This window comes from Setaria italica, chromosome II, assembly GCF_000263155.2.
Source record: "Setaria italica strain Yugu1 chromosome II, Setaria_italica_v2.0, whole genome shotgun sequence".
Classification (NCBI taxonomy): Eukaryota; Viridiplantae; Streptophyta; class Magnoliopsida; order Poales; family Poaceae; genus Setaria; species Setaria italica.
Window position 1 is genome coordinate 250,417 of NC_028451.1, and position 17,191 is coordinate 267,607.

The following is a 17,191-nucleotide window of genomic DNA, read 5'->3' on the forward strand; positions in this document are numbered from 1 at the left end:
ATTAATCCATCATTAGCAAATGGTTACTGTAGCACCACATTATCAAATCATGGACTAATTAGGCTTAATACATTCATCTCACGAATTACACTCTATCTGTGCAATTAGTTTTGTGATTAGCCTATGTTTAATATTCCTAATTAGCATTCAAACATTCGATGTGACGGGTGTTAAACTTTAACACCCTGGAGCCAAACAGATCCTAACTTTCTTTGTTTGTCTTTAAAGTTTTCTTTGTTGTGTGTTCTTTCAATGATTTGAGTCTAAGAACTCTATATCCAGATGTGGATATAATAGGCTGGTGTTTACCCTTACCTAAAAATACCGATACGTACTTAATTTAATGTTTATATGTTCAGCAGACGGTTAGAAAATGTAACCCCGGGGCTGGCCGCGTGAGTGAGCGGGCGAGAAGCTTCGCGTGGACACCGCCCAACACTAGCAGTTGCAGGGAAGCGTCTCGTCGTCGTAGGCAGCTACATATAGGCGCGTGCTCGGGGATAGGACGCTTTGTCAATCCACGCATGGATGTACCAGCCCAGGCTCCCCTAACGTCAGCACTAACCTCGCCAGAATGACTCGTCAAGGACAAGAGCCTAGCCCAGCGGTAGGCCCCATGCAGGCCCGCCGGAGGGGGTGCGGCCCAGCACTGGATGACAGTGTGATAGGACCGTGAACCGACAATGGAGGTAGAGGAAAAGCCGAAACGAACGGCACACTCAGGTTCAGACCTACCCACGACGTGCAAAGCCCACAATCCCCACACACACACCTCCGACCTCTTTCTGAAGCATTGTCACTCGCTTGCAAGCGTCCTATTGTAAGTTTAAGAGCAAACGATGCAAGGAACACGACTCCTACTGAAACTGAATGTAGGAACATTCCTGAACCAGTATAATCCCTTGTGTCTCGTGTGCTACCCATCAGAAATGAGGAGAGCGCAGCGTATAATCACTAGTCGGCGGTACGAAATACCGACAGCGCCGCTGTCTCGAGCTCCTTCCGCCGCGGGGCAGTGGCAGCACCGCCACGCACCGCGATGCAATGGGACTAGGCGCCGCCCACTTGTAGCTCGAGGAGTTGGCGCTGGCCCCGCGCCGCCCGGATATGGCGGTATTACGCCGCCGAGCCATGGTCTGGCACAGTCGCGCCACTCGGATTCGATGGACCCAACCTGCGCCACCGACGGATATGGGTCCGCATGCCCTTGGATAGCCAGCGCCGTCGCGTGTCGTGGTCAGGCCCACGGCCAGACGCTGCCGTCACGCGTCAGGGATGGGCCCGTCACTCCGGGAGAGCATGTGTGCTCGGGTTGGCCGTTGGAGGCAGGGCCCGCGCCATAGACGGGCGCGGCCCGCACGCCGCTGGACGTCCGGAGCCTCGGCCCGGCCGCCGTGCCCGGCAGCACCCATGCCAGATGATAACTGACATTGGTCACATCGACATTGCCAGATGATAACTGACATTGCATGCTTGGTCGCATCGGCATGTTTAACCTGCACCAACCTAAATAATTCCCTAAATTATTTTTTTTAGTTTACCGCTTAAATTATTTCATTTGGTTCAATTTACCCCTAATACAATTTATATTTTTCTTGTTTCTCAACGCACAAGTGGAGTCCGGCTTCAAATTTTGCGAGATGAGAACTGACATTGCACATGTTAGAAAAATACATCATGAATATAGGGTAGGGCATTTAATAATTAACTAGCAGAAGTGTCCGTGTGTTGCTACGGGTTTTTACCCTCTGTAAAATAATTATCTTCTTATTCCCGATTCATGTTTCATAGTGCTATATCACTTTTCTTCCTTCGGCCCGTTCGCTTCAGCTTATAAGCCGGCTGAAAAGCTGAAACGGCTGATTTGTTGTGAGAGGAAAATACTGTTTGGTGCTATATCAATTTTGCTTCCCGAAATTATGCACAAGAAAAATTAAAGAAGTAGATAAGCTATCGCAAAGAGAAAAATTTATGAATTTCATAACAAGTACTGTTACAAGAATACGGAGGTTCTCGATATAATTGGACACACCTACCCAGCTGCCTTCACTACATAATCTTGGTTCCACTTGCTTCATGTATCGCCATGGCAGACACACCTTCTACAGACCACACATACAGTTTCTTCATTCGCTACTGTCTGTCTCGCCTACGACGTCACTCTTACTCTTCTTACTGTAATGTCACGTTCATCGACTGCCACATACTGACAATTAGCAATTAGCAAAGGTAAACAAAAGCATCCATGGATATTTCTGATATATATACATATATATTTGCATTAAACAACTGGAGATTACAAAGTTCATGGACAAGATGGAACCGGATCCTCTCCAGTTTGAGTCATTGGCATGTGGACCTAGGTCCACTCGGAACAAGATGAGGATCTGCAGGAGGCAGGAACTAATGTTATTACTGGAGGATCTCGTTCCGAACAAGCTAGATGACGACACAGCTACGAATTGTATCACTAAACCAAAAGGAGCTAGTTCGATGGGCAGGCTTGGAGTTGAATCCTCGCCTTTTCTCAGTAGACGGCAGAGCACATACTGTCATACGCATGGTCGTCGACTGATGCCTCCCAATCCTGCTGGTCTCCGCTCACTCTGGAAAGGAATCCGGCTCCTCCTCCGACGTTTAAATGAAGAGACTATAAGAGATTTATAATTCAGAACATACTGTAAGCCAAAAGGCGGAAGACTGTTCATGGCAGTCAAAGGTTTCTCCAGCTGCAGCTGCATATATGTCATAACCCTGGTATGACTATCGGTTGGCACGATCTCATGATGAGAAGGAAATGGTTGCCCCCCTTTCTTGTCATGGAACACTCATAACTGTCCACCTGGAAGAGAAAACAGATGCCAGACATGCAGAAATGCGATGCCAAGCACGCCGTCCAATCATACAAAACCAGACTTGTCCAAACTTTATCACCTTTCGCTTACAAAGATAACACAGGAGTTAGGAGTAGGATAATTAAAGAGTTTTACAACAAGAGCTAAGGCCCTCCCTCAGTTTGTTCTACAGGGTTTGATTATACAGCAAAGGAAACAGCCAAGATTGAGCTCTAGTTCAGTGTTAGCTATCCTTAACTAATACCTCCTGTAGTTGTTGCGCTTGGCCAACAACATTGTATCATAAAACAGGGCATAATTGCATTGGGTTTCTTTTCCAGAAACGGGATATGCTGCAATATATTTGCAATTAAGGAATTATTAGTACACTAACCATAAGGGCACCTTTCACCTCAGCCAATTGATCTTTATCTTGTCCTTGTAGCTGTTTCCCATTAGCACAAAAAACAGTGACATCAGCATCGAGCCAACAACCATCTGCTAGCTTTTAGTTTTTGCAGTCTATGATGGACATTGAAATCAAGGTGCATTAATATTTGTCCAGGTCCTCTAATAAATATACTGCTTAAAAGGAGGAGAAACAGAATAAAACTAAAAACTAAAGAACTCACATCGGCATCAGCACTATCTTCAAAACCAGTCGTAGCTACAGTATGCTTTTCAGTTTCATTTACTTGTTTAGAATAGCATATATTGTGGGCACCCTTCAAATAACAAAAAATCAAGGTACACACTGGTTGAGGTTCAAACAATGAAGAGGCTACAAAAGATTCACAAATTCAGAACATACATTAAGAAAAAAGGCAAAATGTCGTTCATGACAGTCAAAGGTTTCCGAAGCCGGACAAGTCATAACTCTGGTATGACAATCAGTTGAGAAGATATCAAAATAAGGAGGAATTGCTTGCCCCTTTCTCTTCACAAAACACTCATAGTTGTCCACTCGGAAGAGAAAACAGTTGCCATAATTCAGAGTAGCGATGACAGGCATGCCGTCCAATCATACAAAACAAAGACTTGCTGGAAACTATCAATGTTTGCTTCTAGAAATAGCACAGGAATCAGAAGTAGAATATATAGTATAGGAATCATAATTAGAAATAGCACATGACTGAAGAAGAGAGACGACATAGGCTGGATCACTAGTCCAACCAATGCCTAATCTCTCTCTTCCATTTACGAGCCCCGGACACGATGGGCTCAGGTAGGCCCAGGGATAATTTTTCCAAAAAAATAGAGAGAATGGGCCAAAAAAGTAATCCTCAATGGAGAATGTCCCAAAATATTGTCGCCTCAAGACACTGAGACCGTACAAGCAGATGTAGGCTTCCCTAAGAAAGAAGGAATTCCTAAGCAAAAAAGAAAGCATTAAAACTACAATTTCACCTATTGTTGTTATATGCATGACAATGTGATGATTAACATGATGATTAGCATTATATAACTAGGTAGGTGGAGAGCTTGTATTGCATGTATGTAGATGATAAATAAAACTAGGGAGCCATGCTTGTTGATCTCACGAAATCAAGTTGAAACATAACCAAACATATACAATAGTACGAAATAAATATTGTGGATGGAGGTGTTCATTGTTATGGTGGTTTCTTTAAGCTACATGGTTGGACCATGTGGGCGTGTGCTTTACTTTATCCTTTGGTAATCATAGTTATATATAATCCTTATGCTACATGATTTATCTTTGTCATCGTTTGATATATCCTGATACAGAAAGCCTACTGATCATATATATGATGGATATGGCACGACATGTCTCAAATACCCCAAGTCTCAAATATCGAAGGATTTTTTCTTAGTTGACTGTCTCTCAGCTAGCCGATTGTCTGATCTTTATTAATTATACTACGTTCTGCATGTATATACTAATAATTGACCTCGCTCACTATTGAGAAATCGACTAGGAGGGAGGGGGCACCTCTATTTATAGGTGTTCATGATCATTGTGGTATTGCCATGTGGTAATTTTCACACTTTTCAATATAAAATATCCTAACTCACCCTCCTTGTCCTTACCTAGTTTCTTATATTCCTACCATCCTAAGATATCTAGAACTAAAACTTATCTAGATATTGTTCATGTGGTGCTACAGTAAATATGTGCTAATCATGGATTAATTAGATTTAATAGATTTATCTCTTGAATTAGTCACGACTTATACAATTAGTTTTATAATTAGCTCACATTTAGTCCTTGTAATTTGTATCTAATATTTGATGTGACCCGGACTAAAAATTAGTCCCTGTATCCAAACGGGGCATTAGTCCCGGGTCTTTCACCCGGGCCTAAAAACCTCCTTTGGTCGCGGTTGGTAACATCAACCGGGACTAAAGGTGTCTCCACGGACTGCAAAATTTAGATCCAGGACTATCTTTAGTCCCGGTTCCAAAAACATCCGAGATTTTTGTTGAGGATGGAAGGTCGTTTTTCTACTAGTGCAACTCTTGCTCATCATGCACACGACACACTTGGCTTGTTAGCAGACTACCGCTGGCCCATCCGTGTGGGCTTTTTCTGATACAATGCATTGAATTGCCCCGTTTGTTTATTGCGTTGTCCTGCTTGTAAAAGAAAGTATGCATGCGCAGCAAGCGTGGGCTGCTGGGCTGGATGGTGGTGCACGCATAGTTTAGGGAGGGTAGAATTTTATTTTATTTTTCCCAGCTGCCTGTGCACTCAGCAAGACTACTCTGCATGTGCATGCATGGCAGGTAGCATGGGTTCCAAGAACAAGGCGGTGCTTTGCAATTCCCCGTGTTCCACAGGAAGCATCCCTGCTTGGACTCATCGTCATCGTCCTCCGGGAATTCAATCCATCAAGCTGCATACTTGCTACCGGAGGCGAGCCCTATCGTCGCGAACGATGTGATCCACAAGGACAAGTGGTCATCAGCCTGGGCACCCCTGCCGTCTTCAACCTCGTGACCACGACACCGGCTCCACCTTCTCGTGGGTGCAGTGCCGGAGCTGCCAGATCCAGTGCCACACGCACCTTCCGGAGGTCGGGCCTATCTTCGACCACCTCAACTCCACCACGTACGTACCAGCGCGTCGCCTGCTCCAGCCAAGACTGCGCCGCCGTCCACGACCGCCTCGGCGTCCTCTCCGGCTGCGAAAAAAGGAGACGGACACCTGCCTCTACAGCCTCCGCTACGGGTCCGGTCCCCTGGCGCAGTCTCCGTGGGCAGGCTGGGCAAGGACAGGCTCAGGCTCGCCCTCTCCGACGACTACGGCGTCGTCGACGGCTTCGTCTTCGGGTGCAGCGAGGACGTCAGGTTCAACGGCCTTGAAGCTGGCATCGTCGGCTTCGGGAACGAGACTTCCTCCTTCTTCAACCAGGTGATGGCCGCGCAGACCAACGGCTACAATGCCTTCTCCTACTGCTAGCTTCCCCGGCAACCATGGCGCGCAGGGGTTCCTGTCCATTGGCCCGTGCGCCAGGGACGGCGGCGACCTAAGCTTCACCAATCTCATCTTTGGATACGACGACGACCGCAGACGATTCGTGCACCCATCTGTCTACGCGAGCCAGATGATGATCGTTGACTCTGGGACTCCGGTCACCTTCCTTTTGGCTCCGGTCTTCGACGCTCTCGACAAGGCGGTGACCGCGGCGATGGCGGCCAGGGGGCATGCTCGGCACCAGCTCCAGGACGAGGAGAACACGGTCTGCTTCTGGATCGCCGCCGGGGTAGCTGCGGCACCGGCAGCACGTCGGCGTCCACCAAGGAGTCGGCGCACCAGCGACCCAAGGCGGCGGCGTCGCCGATCTTCCCCCAGCACGTGTACATGCACGTCCCAGTACCTGCCGTACGGGCTCATGAGCGTGACCTGGAACATGGCCTCTCCCGTCCTCATGTCCTCGGCGAGGCTGTCCATCAAGAACCCCGGCACGACCACCGCCTTCCCCCGCGCCACGACGGCCAGCGGGGTCGAGGCCGGAGGCGTCGGCGATGATGGCGATGGAGTAGCGCGGCGGGACAGAAACAGCGTGGTCGGCGTGATGGGCCGAAGTGGGCCCCGCTTTGGGTCCTGTTGGCACGTCGAGCTTCATCATCCCGCTTCGCTGTGCGATCGTGGCAGGTCCTGTGCTGCCCGTGGCGGTTGTCCCGTTCGTCAACTCCTATAGCATAGGAGGGCCTGCGACATGTGGCGCACGGGGGTTCGGTACGCCACCGCCTGGCTAGGTGGCTAGGTCGGGAGGCCTCCTCCGGTCGGGGCATGACCCGACATGGGCTGATGTTGAGGTCGCACGGCCTGCTCCTTGATGAGGACGTGACGGTGAGCAGATGCCACACATGGGGAGCGGTAAGCGCCGTGGGTCCGTAGCAGTTGCCCCTGGGGCTCCTGCGCAGCACCAGGCGTGGGCGCGTGGCTGAGGGTCGTGCGTGGTGTGCACGAGGGCACGTTCAACCAGGCCTGTTTACCACCTATCATTGGATGTTTTGATACTATTAAAATATAGTTTAATTACAAAACTAATTACATAGATGGAGTCTAATTTGCGAGGCGAATCTATTAAACCATAATTTGATAATGTGGTGCTACAGTAACCATTTACTAATGATGAATTAATTAGTCTTAATAGATTCGTCTCGCGAATTAGACTCCATTTGTACAATTAGTTTTCAAATTAGTTGCTAAAGTCTAGACTGCTCCCATTTGCAAGCACGGGTAATGTCACGTAGAAACAATAATACATCCAATTGTATCACAATGAGTTGCCTGTTAGGCTATATGTAAGCTAATAGACTCATAAATTAAGATGATCAAACCATATGGTTTGGTAGCCTGAGCCCCGCCGTCGCCCTTTCGTGAGGAGACCGACGCGAGGCGGTTCCACTTGCTTCATGTTTCGTCATGGCAGACACACCTTCTACAGACCACACATACAGTTTCTTCATTCGCTGCTGTCTGTCTCGCCTACGACGTCACTTTTACTGTAATGTCACGTTCATCGACTGCCACGTACTGGCAATTAGCAATTAGCAATTAGCAAAGGTACACAAAAAGCATCCATGGATATTTCTGATATATATACATATATTTGCATTAAACAACCGGAGATTACAAAGTTCATGGACAAGATGGAACTGTAACACTAAACTAAAAGGAACTAATGTTAATGACTCTGCAGAGGCAGGAACTAATGTTACTGGAGGATCTCGTTCCGAACAAGATGACGACACAGCTACGAATTGTAACACTACCAAAAGGAACTTGTAAGCTAGTTCCATGGGCAGGCTTGGAGTTGGAATCCTTGCCTTTTCTGATCAGTAGACGACAGAGCACATACTATCATACACATGGTCGTCGACTGATGCCTCCCAATCCTGCTGGTCTCCGCTCACTCTTTCTATGAATCCGACGAACCGACCCCAACCGCCGTGCTCGTACTCCGGCTCCTCCGACGCTTCGCTCGTCGCAGACCGCACGTCGTCGTCGGAATACCCGGCCTCCGACTCATCGTCCTGATCTGCCACGTGCACGGCGGCACGGCGGCGGAGGTGCACGCCGAGGCGGCACGAGATATATGCGTCGATGGCGGCGTAACGGACCTGCTCCATGGACAGCTTCGCCCCGTCCCACCTGCTCCTGCTGAGCTTCATCGGCTTGCCCATCCCGTGACGGATCCCCAGCAGCCTGTCCGCCATGTCCGCCATGGACGCTCTGCCCGTGCCGCCGGCGCCGCAGAGTTCCAGCGTGGACTCCACCTCCAGGCCGTGGTGCGCGCGCAGCTTCCGGCAGTCGGACGCTACGTAGTAGGCCGCGAACGTGACGCGGGCGTCCGCCAGGAACCGGCGGAGGATCTGGGGCACCGCGCCGCCGCCGCCGACGCGCGCGAGCTGGAAGACGAGGCAGCGGTTGCCGCAGCAGAGCTGCAGCGTGCCCGGCCGCGGCTCGACGCCGGCGGGGAGGCGGCGGGAGGGCGGCGTCCACTGCACGCCCAGGCCCACGGTGAGACCGCCGGCGGGATGGTGGAGGCGGCGGCGCTGGCGCCACAGGGTGGTGTACAGCCAGCGGCGCGCCACAGCCGGGCGCGCGGTCACCGTCGTCTGGACGGGGCAGCCGGCGACGCTCACCGTGCGCCTGGGCACGACGGGGTTGCGGCGGGCAACCATGGGCAAACTGTGACTGGTAGGAGTTGGATGGTCCTCGCGCGGCAGCAGATAGGCGATGGAAGGAGGAGATCGACGAAGAATCGGCGAGGACGAGAGAGAGCTTTTGGCGAGGTGTTTACAACTGAGCCTGCTTGGCCATGTACTTGTAGGCGCGAGCAGAGTCCCGCGTATCCCGATCGAAAAATAGCGATCCCAAAAAAAAAAAAATTATTAAAATTCCTAATTACCTCCACCAATCCCGAATTAACTACCCCATTACCTCCACTAACACCGAATTACGGGGCCCATAATGCATGCATGTTCACCCACTGGCGCGCGACGGCCGGGTGCGCAGTCAACGTGGCCGGGACATCGACGGGCGCGGCGGCGCTGCGGCCGGCAACCATGGCCAGTGCCTGGTCACTGATACATGATGACAGAGCAACGGCGGTAATAATGTGCGGTATTAATAAAAAGCACGGCGTATAAACTATTCACTAGCACTGAATCATGCAGCTCATCATGATGCTTGCATGCTTTGCAAATCGTGCTCACGAACCAAACAGCCCACATCATCATCATCTAACCGTAGCCTGCCATCATCAAGGTAAATGATCACAAAGACCCCAACTTCGATCACCGACCTAAACCAAAGCAAAGCTCAGAATCATAACTGAACAAGTTCATCGTCAGAGATACACTGACTGTGCTGGTATCCTGCATTGTTCAGCTCATCTTCCATCCAAACTCTCACCCAACATCAGAGTGATTTTATATGTGTCGAGCATTGCAGCACCAAAAAAATAAGCATACTCCGTATGCATCAGTGCCAAATGCAAAGCAAGTAACACAAAAACGAGCAAATTTCAAAGGTTAATTACACACAAAAGGAAAAGGAAGCAAAATTTCAGGAACCGCGCTGCGAATTTGGCCAACAAGCGTACTTCTGATCATGCATCAATTACAGAGATGAAATGATGTACAACTTGCTCATATATGACCCCACGCATATAGATGCACTGATATCATCAAATAACATGTCATCATAAACCAAACTTCCAATCCTGATATACAAGTGGAACGATGCCAACTAGACTTTGATCGTCGATCGATGAGCTCAAGCACTGAGCCAAGCAAAATTTCATCGTCGCGATTTCGCAAATTCATAACACGTAGACCTAATGTGGTATCCTACATGTGTTTATCTCTGAAATTCAATGTGTCACCAACAACAGGCAGACTGATAGTAGTAATAGTAATAAATAGTCTTCAGTACGAAATTCAAAGTAAGTTGCATAAAAAGGACGTAAATAAAAGTGGCATATTTCCAGAAATATTGCAACCACCGATTGAGTTCGGCCGACACCAGTACTCCTTGATGATCAGCATCAGAGATCACAGCAAGTAGAACTCTTCGAACTCATCTTCGTCGTCTTGATCACACCCATAGTCGACCCCCTGATCATACCGATCATCTTGTGCAAGTGCATCCTCCACATTGTCAGGCACCACCTCGTTGTAGCCCAGGTACTCGAATGCTTGATAGCCACCACCGTACTCTTCCTCCATGTTGGTAGTGGTCATTCCCTTGCTGACAAACTCTGCATATCCATCCATATTGCTGGCATCAGTGAGAATTCCAGTCCCAGTGTACTCCTGGTAGCCTTCCTCATCCTCTAGATCATCCCCATCATAGCCTTCCTCACCTTCTTGATCATCCCCATTGCAGCCTTCCTCATTCTCATGACCAAGGGACCCAGTCCCACTGTAGCTCATATAGCCATCGTCCTCGCCTTCCTCATCATCAGTGAACGCTCCAAGCCTGACGTGCTCGAACCCATCTGAAGAGTCCACAATGCCGTCCGAGTCTGAAGCATGTACTCGAATGGGCAGACCATGGGTAGCAGTGATGCCCACGTCGTCGTCGTAGTAGTCATTCTCGCTGTACATGTCCGACTCAGTTAGGCCGGCGAGCTTGCTGCTGGTGATGGCCGCGCCGACACCCACCACGGCCGGCGCTGAACGTCCAGAGAGCGCCCGAGGAGACCACTCGAAGCGAGGCGCCGCGGGAGCAACCACGGGGGCGCGCTGCTGGAAGGAAGGTGCCGCGCGGACATGGGCGGGAGCGCGCCGCTGGACGGGAGGTGCCTGGCGGAAGGCGGCGGGAGCGCGCTGCTGGGCCGGAGGCGCCTGGCGGACGAGGACGGGAGGACGCTGGTAGGCGGGAGGTGGCGCGCGGGGGAGGACGGGCCGGCGAGGCGGTTCGGCGGCGGCGGGGCAGAGGACGAGGCCGAGGTGGAAGGCGAGGTAGGCGTCGACGCAGGCGTACTGGACCTGGTCCGACGAGAGGCGCGGCGCGTGCCAGGCACTCATGGCGACGTCCCTGGGCTTGTGGATCCCGGGGTAGCCGAGGAAGCGATCGGCCATGTCTTCGAGGGAGGCGTTCCCCATGCCCGCGACGGCACGCAGCTCGCACCCGCGCGCGACGTGGAGGCCGTAGTGCGCCCAGAGCATGCGGCGGTCGTTGTCGGAGCCGGAGCCGACGAAGGTGACCCTGGGGTCGGCGAGGAAGCGGCGCAGTATCTCCGGGACGGCGCCGCCGGCGTGGGCGAGGTGGAAGAGGAGGCAGCGGTGGCCGACGCAGATCTGGAGCGTGGAGGGGACAGGGGGCACGCCGTGGAGAGGGAGGCGGGTCGGTGTCCACTGGACGCCGAGGCCGACGACGAGGCGGCCCCGGTGGTGGAGGGACCAGTGGAGCCAGCGCGTGGTGGCGACCCAGCGGCGCGCGTCGGCGGGGCGTGCGGTGGCGAGGGCGGCGAAGCTGCGGTCGTAGACGCGGACGGTGTAGGCGTCGTGGGAGGGCGTGGAGCGGCGGAGGCGGATGGAGACGGCGGCGCCGTCCATGGCGGCGGCGGGGGGTGGGGTTTCTCTCTTGGAGTTGGGGTTTTAGACGGGGAAAGAAACGAACGAGAGGGTTGATTTGGACGGTGGGCCTCCGGCTAAGATGAGAAACAGCCCAGCCCAACCCAACCCAACACAAAGGATTCGGTAATGGGAATCGTTATGTTTTGTTGCGCATTGGGTTTGGATTTGGTAATTTTCTTAGGGCGTGTTTGGCAATCAAGTGTTAAAGTTTAACACCTGTCACATCGGATGTTTGGATGCTAATTAGGAGTATTAAACATAGGTTAATTACAAAACTAATTGCACAGATGGAGTGTAATTCACGAGACGAATCTATTAAGCCTAATTAGTCCATGATTTGACAATATGGTGCTACAGTAACCAATTGCTAATGATGGATTAATTAGGCTTAATAGATTCGTCTCGCGAATTAGCACAGGGTTCTGCAATTAGTTTTATAATTACCTCATGTTTAGTTCTCCTAATTAGCATCCGAACATCCGATGTGACACTGTTAAAGTTTAACACCTCGTATCCAAACACCCCCTTAGTACGTAATTTTAAAACCTAAGGATATATTGATTCTTTTATTTCTCAATTATAGATTAATCGCTTCAGTGTATCACGGTCACTCAAGGCATGCTGCACGTGAATGTAAATAGTACTTCTTCCGTCCAAAAATAAGTATCCATTTAGAATATTTCATATACATTCATATTTGTAAGAAATGTCTATGTTGCTCCTAATAACTCATAATCACTACAAGGAACCTTCTAGTCTATGACAAACCGAAAAATGTCATAAATATATTTTTTTGCTTCATAAACCGTCATTTATGATGCTCGAGTGACGAAACACGTTCATCATTAATTGTCAATCGAGCATCACAAACCGTGATTAGTGACGTTCATTATTTCAATGTGTTGTTGTATCTATGATGCCTACAAAACGTCAACAGAAATGTCATAAATTGGCTCATACGGTTTTTCCACAGTGGACAAGATCTGACGTGGCATCCGATAGCATGACAATTGTGACAAATTATTTCACCATAAAATGAATTTGACCCATTTGTTATTGGATCGAGCTCAAATTTGTTCCCACCGACCAATGTTGTTTCAATAGCCAAAAAACTATGTGATTATCTTGAGGTTTTTATATAAGTCGGCCTATGTGGCTTGAAAAAAAATTGTTTACAGTAATTATTGAACTCATAAATAAGCTGGTGAAAAAAGGGAGAAAAACACGTATCGTTGGTTGTTAAGAATTTTGACCTCTATAGTCCATAATCTCGCACGCTATAATTGGTGATACTTCCAAAAAAAACTTTTGATGGTTTTACTATAAGGAACGGTGCTGACACTCAGACGACCTACTCGTTCTCGAGGCTAGGGTTTGGGAGAGAAATGGGTACATTTTGAGGATATGGTCGACGTTGAAATAAATAGGTGGCTTATAACTTAAGGTCAACACAAAGATAAAGGACCAAGAGAAAAATATCGTTTGAGTCATCAAAGGCAGTGAGCATTCGTTGCACCCCCAGTCGGAGCTCGGCCTAGAGGCCCTAATGGTTACAGACTAGCTAGAAGACATCATCAAAGCCCGTTACATTCTCACTTTACCAAGTAAATATTGAATATGGTATTTCAAAAAAAATGACAGAATCCAGCCGGCTCACGCAACAACCGATGACTACCGAGAGAGATACTAACAACTGTAGCTTCATGCAGTTAAGATACTCCACAACAGAAAATAAAAATAAATATGCACAAGAGATAAAGCTCTCCGTACGTAATCCCTAACTTTATTTGATGCTGGGCTATAAATAAACCGTATGTGTTCCCTCCCCTAGCACGCAGAGCCAAACTTCTCTCTCGATCAGCTCCTTTCTCAAAGAATAAGTTCACTTTATCAAAGAATAAGTTCATGATAATTAGTTACATTGAACATCACAATGGCATACTTTTCTATGATAGACACTTGATTAGAAACAACTTCATGATATATTAGAGGCCATAACCATTCAAGTATTTGTAATAAAAATAAACATGGGTAGTTAATGGGTTCCTAAGCTAAAGCTGATTAAATATCATTAGAGTTCTCCTAGATTCAATGCTCTCTCTAATCACAAATAAGTTTCGTTTAGCATAGCAACATGGTCACCAGAGACACTACTTTGACTACCAATTACATTAACGTATGCAAAATGTTGAAATATGTAATGCATACTCGGAACATTATAGAAGATTGTGAAGATCTCAAGAGACTAACTTTGCCATATATAAGAATAAGATCATGGCAAGGTAAGAAAGTTCTAGAAAATTGGAGAGAATGCATGAATACTTTAGAACTAGATATTTTAATATGGTAGAAATATAAAAAACTAGATTAGGATGAGGAGGGTTCTAGAGTTAGGATATTTTGTATGGAACAATGTAAAAGTTATCACATGGCAACACCACAATAATCATGAGCACCTATAAATAAGGATGCTCCCCTACCTCCTAGTCATACCATGGCATAAGAGGTCTCAAGTAGAAGATTGCAAGGTAGCCATGTAGTGTAGTGGTGTCATGTTAGTATAGCCACACAAAGAGTGTGCAAGCGAGCAATGTGCTGTCTACATGCTTGATGAAACGGAAGATTTAACACCAGTGACACTGAGTCAGTGTACATGTCAATTTTGATTGAAAATTTCAAAGAATTCCTACAACCAGATGATAGGAAACAACACCCAAAATGGGATGTGTGAGTAATGGTTGACAGATTACATTAGTTCTTGAGCAAGGAAAAGTTGGTTTGAATGTTAATAAAACCCAAAGTTTGAATCGAGCGTTGCTGAACTCTACTGACGAAACTGAATGACCAAGTTATTGGCCATCCATGTTCAGTAATAAGTAGCCAACTTTGGCTCAATATTCAGGAAAGTTTAACAAAAGAATGTTGTGTGATAACAGGCAAAATGGAATCTCCAGTCTATGGTTAACAAGTTATGCTGGTTTTTGAATTTAGAAAAGTGAATTTGGATATTCAAATCTGAGCTCCAAGTTTGAAAACGGCACTGTTTCAGTCAGGTTCAGAGAGAGCTCGAGTTTTGGGCCCAAGTTGAGAAAGTTGTACCTCCAAATCTCTTGATCGATGGAACAAAAGTGCTATGAATCACTTGTAGTTGCAGTTGATTCAACCCTCTACAAGTTTTATTGAAGGCTTGGGACAGATAGGTGATCGGTTTGGATGGTTGAACAGACCAGTTTTGAAGACGACCGGTTGAACCCACGGAGTCTCCAACCTCGAGCACTTGTGATGGCCATCGATCGATTGGAATAAAAGAAATGGACGAGAAGATTTGGATTAGATAGTTTCGGTTAGTCAGTTCGGATTAGGTGCCTAGCTAGCTAGTAGTTTAGGGAATAAACAATTCTTCGTCCATGCTTATTGGTGGTCTAGATTTTGGTGTCAAGTGTGTTGACAATGCTCTACTTTATCATCATCGATCAGTTAGAAGAATGACACACCATCTAAATATATCTTGTTCGTTTGGTTGGTCATCATATACCCACGGGCCAATCTCTTTCTTCAACTATCTTTTCCCTGGCCCACCTTAGACCCACACTAGCTAAGCCGCTCCAGCTTCCAATCGGCCGACCTTCACCGACCCCTTTTGTCAATCGGCCGAAATAATGTTACTTCAATCGGCCGATTCCCAACTGTACCTTTTAGCTTGCCGTATCGGCCAGTCTTTTCCTTCCTTGATGCCGATTCAAAACACGTGCCAAAATCTGACGTCAACAGAGAGCTAATAGGAAGATTGGTGCAAACGACTACACCGCAAAACACTCACAATTACCACTATGGGTAGCCTCCCTAGATTAACTACAATAAGAGCAACTTTAAGAGTCTTCCAAAAAATTCTCCCTCAAAATTATGAAATGGAGGCTCTTCTAAAAAATTTTTCCCCAAAATATTATCATCCCGCAGCAGATCTTCAAAAACTAGCCTCCCCAATATTTCAAAACAGACCACATCATCACGAATGGTTCCAATCCAGTTAGGCTGCCCTCACCTTCCCCTCACGATCTCTCCCTCACCTCACGACCTCCAAGAAAAGTGCTCCTCCGCCATGATCAGGCAGCCGGACCAAGCATATCATCAGCTCTTGCATCTCCTGTTCCACGAAGCAAGAAAGCAGCAGCATGTCCTCCTTCCGTGTCTAATCGAGCAATCATCATGCAATTTTCAGCTCACAAATTCAACCGATACACCAAATCCAACACAATGTGTTACTACTCAATTTAATCAAGCCAACTTGCAACCTTATCTCTTCCGTCAGCACCAAGACCTCTGCACACTCAAGCACCGGCAGTAGCTGCCGCTGTCTACGAGCACTCCTTGGCAACTGCCTCACACCCACGGCACAGACACAAGTGCCGGCACCACAGCAGCAGCACGCACCCATCCTCTGCACTGCATGCCCTGCGCCCCCTGGCCATCCCATGCGGCTTGCCAAATACCCTTCCACAATCTCCAAACTTGGCAAGCAGGTTTGGCTTACCAAATGTGCAAAATGGAGAGAGCGAAATGGAAAGTCTGTTGTAGTGCGAAATGAAGAGAATGTTGAAGTGGATGGATAGTGTAGATTTCTAGAGAGGAAACTAACTATTAGGATTTGGAGGGTGGGAAATGGATAGTTTGTTTAAGGGAGTAACTCAATATGAAGAGAAATTTTTTTGACAACTTGGATAGAGAGTTAAACAGAGAGTCAAAAATGGATAGTGTTACGTGATATGTAAAAAAATCCTACTTAGTCCTGTGCAAAAAAAAATCTCATTTCTTGGAATCCACATCGAACGGAATCAGAATGTCTCTAACCACGCTGGATGGTGGCGTCTCAGTTAATGTAGCGATCGCTGACAGGTGGGCCGGCTCCAGCTCCAGCTCGATTGCTGCGCATCATCCTCGGTCCACCTCACAGCGTCGCCGCCCCAAGAGAAAGGGACCTATGGAAGGGGAGAAAGGGAAGGTGAATCTTGATACTAATAGCTGTAGCTGCATACGGTTAAGATATTCTGCAACAGGACATAAAAATAAATACGCGCCACAGATAAAGCTCTATATGTAGTTAAGATGCTCTGCAACAGAAAATAAAAACAAATACGTGTAAGAGATAAACCTCTCCGCAATATCTAATTCAATTTGCTTGAACAAATACGTGCAAGAGATAAACCTCTCCGCAATCTCTAATTCAATTTGCTTGATGCTGGGCTATAAATAGATAAGCCGTACGTCGTTCCCACGCAGGCCCAAACTATTCTCTC

At 47.9% G+C, this 17,191-nt stretch overlaps 1 protein-coding gene across 1 annotated transcript; it reads right to left on the reverse strand.

Annotated features, from left to right (window-relative positions):
- Positions 1-8,144: 8,144 nt before the first annotated feature.
- LOC101766442 lies at positions 8,145-8,993 on the reverse strand. The gene has a single exon (XM_022823870.1). It carries the CDS (start codon positions 8,991-8,993, stop codon positions 8,145-8,147), a length of 849 nt encoding a protein of 282 aa, XP_022679605.1.
- Between the last annotated feature and the right edge of the window lie 8,198 nt (positions 8,994-17,191).

Coding starts and splice junctions, on each gene's coding strand:
- LOC101766442 (XM_022823870.1), bottom strand. CDS start 8,993: ATGGTTGCCCGCCGCAACCCCGTCGTGCCCAGGCGCACGGTGAGCGTC.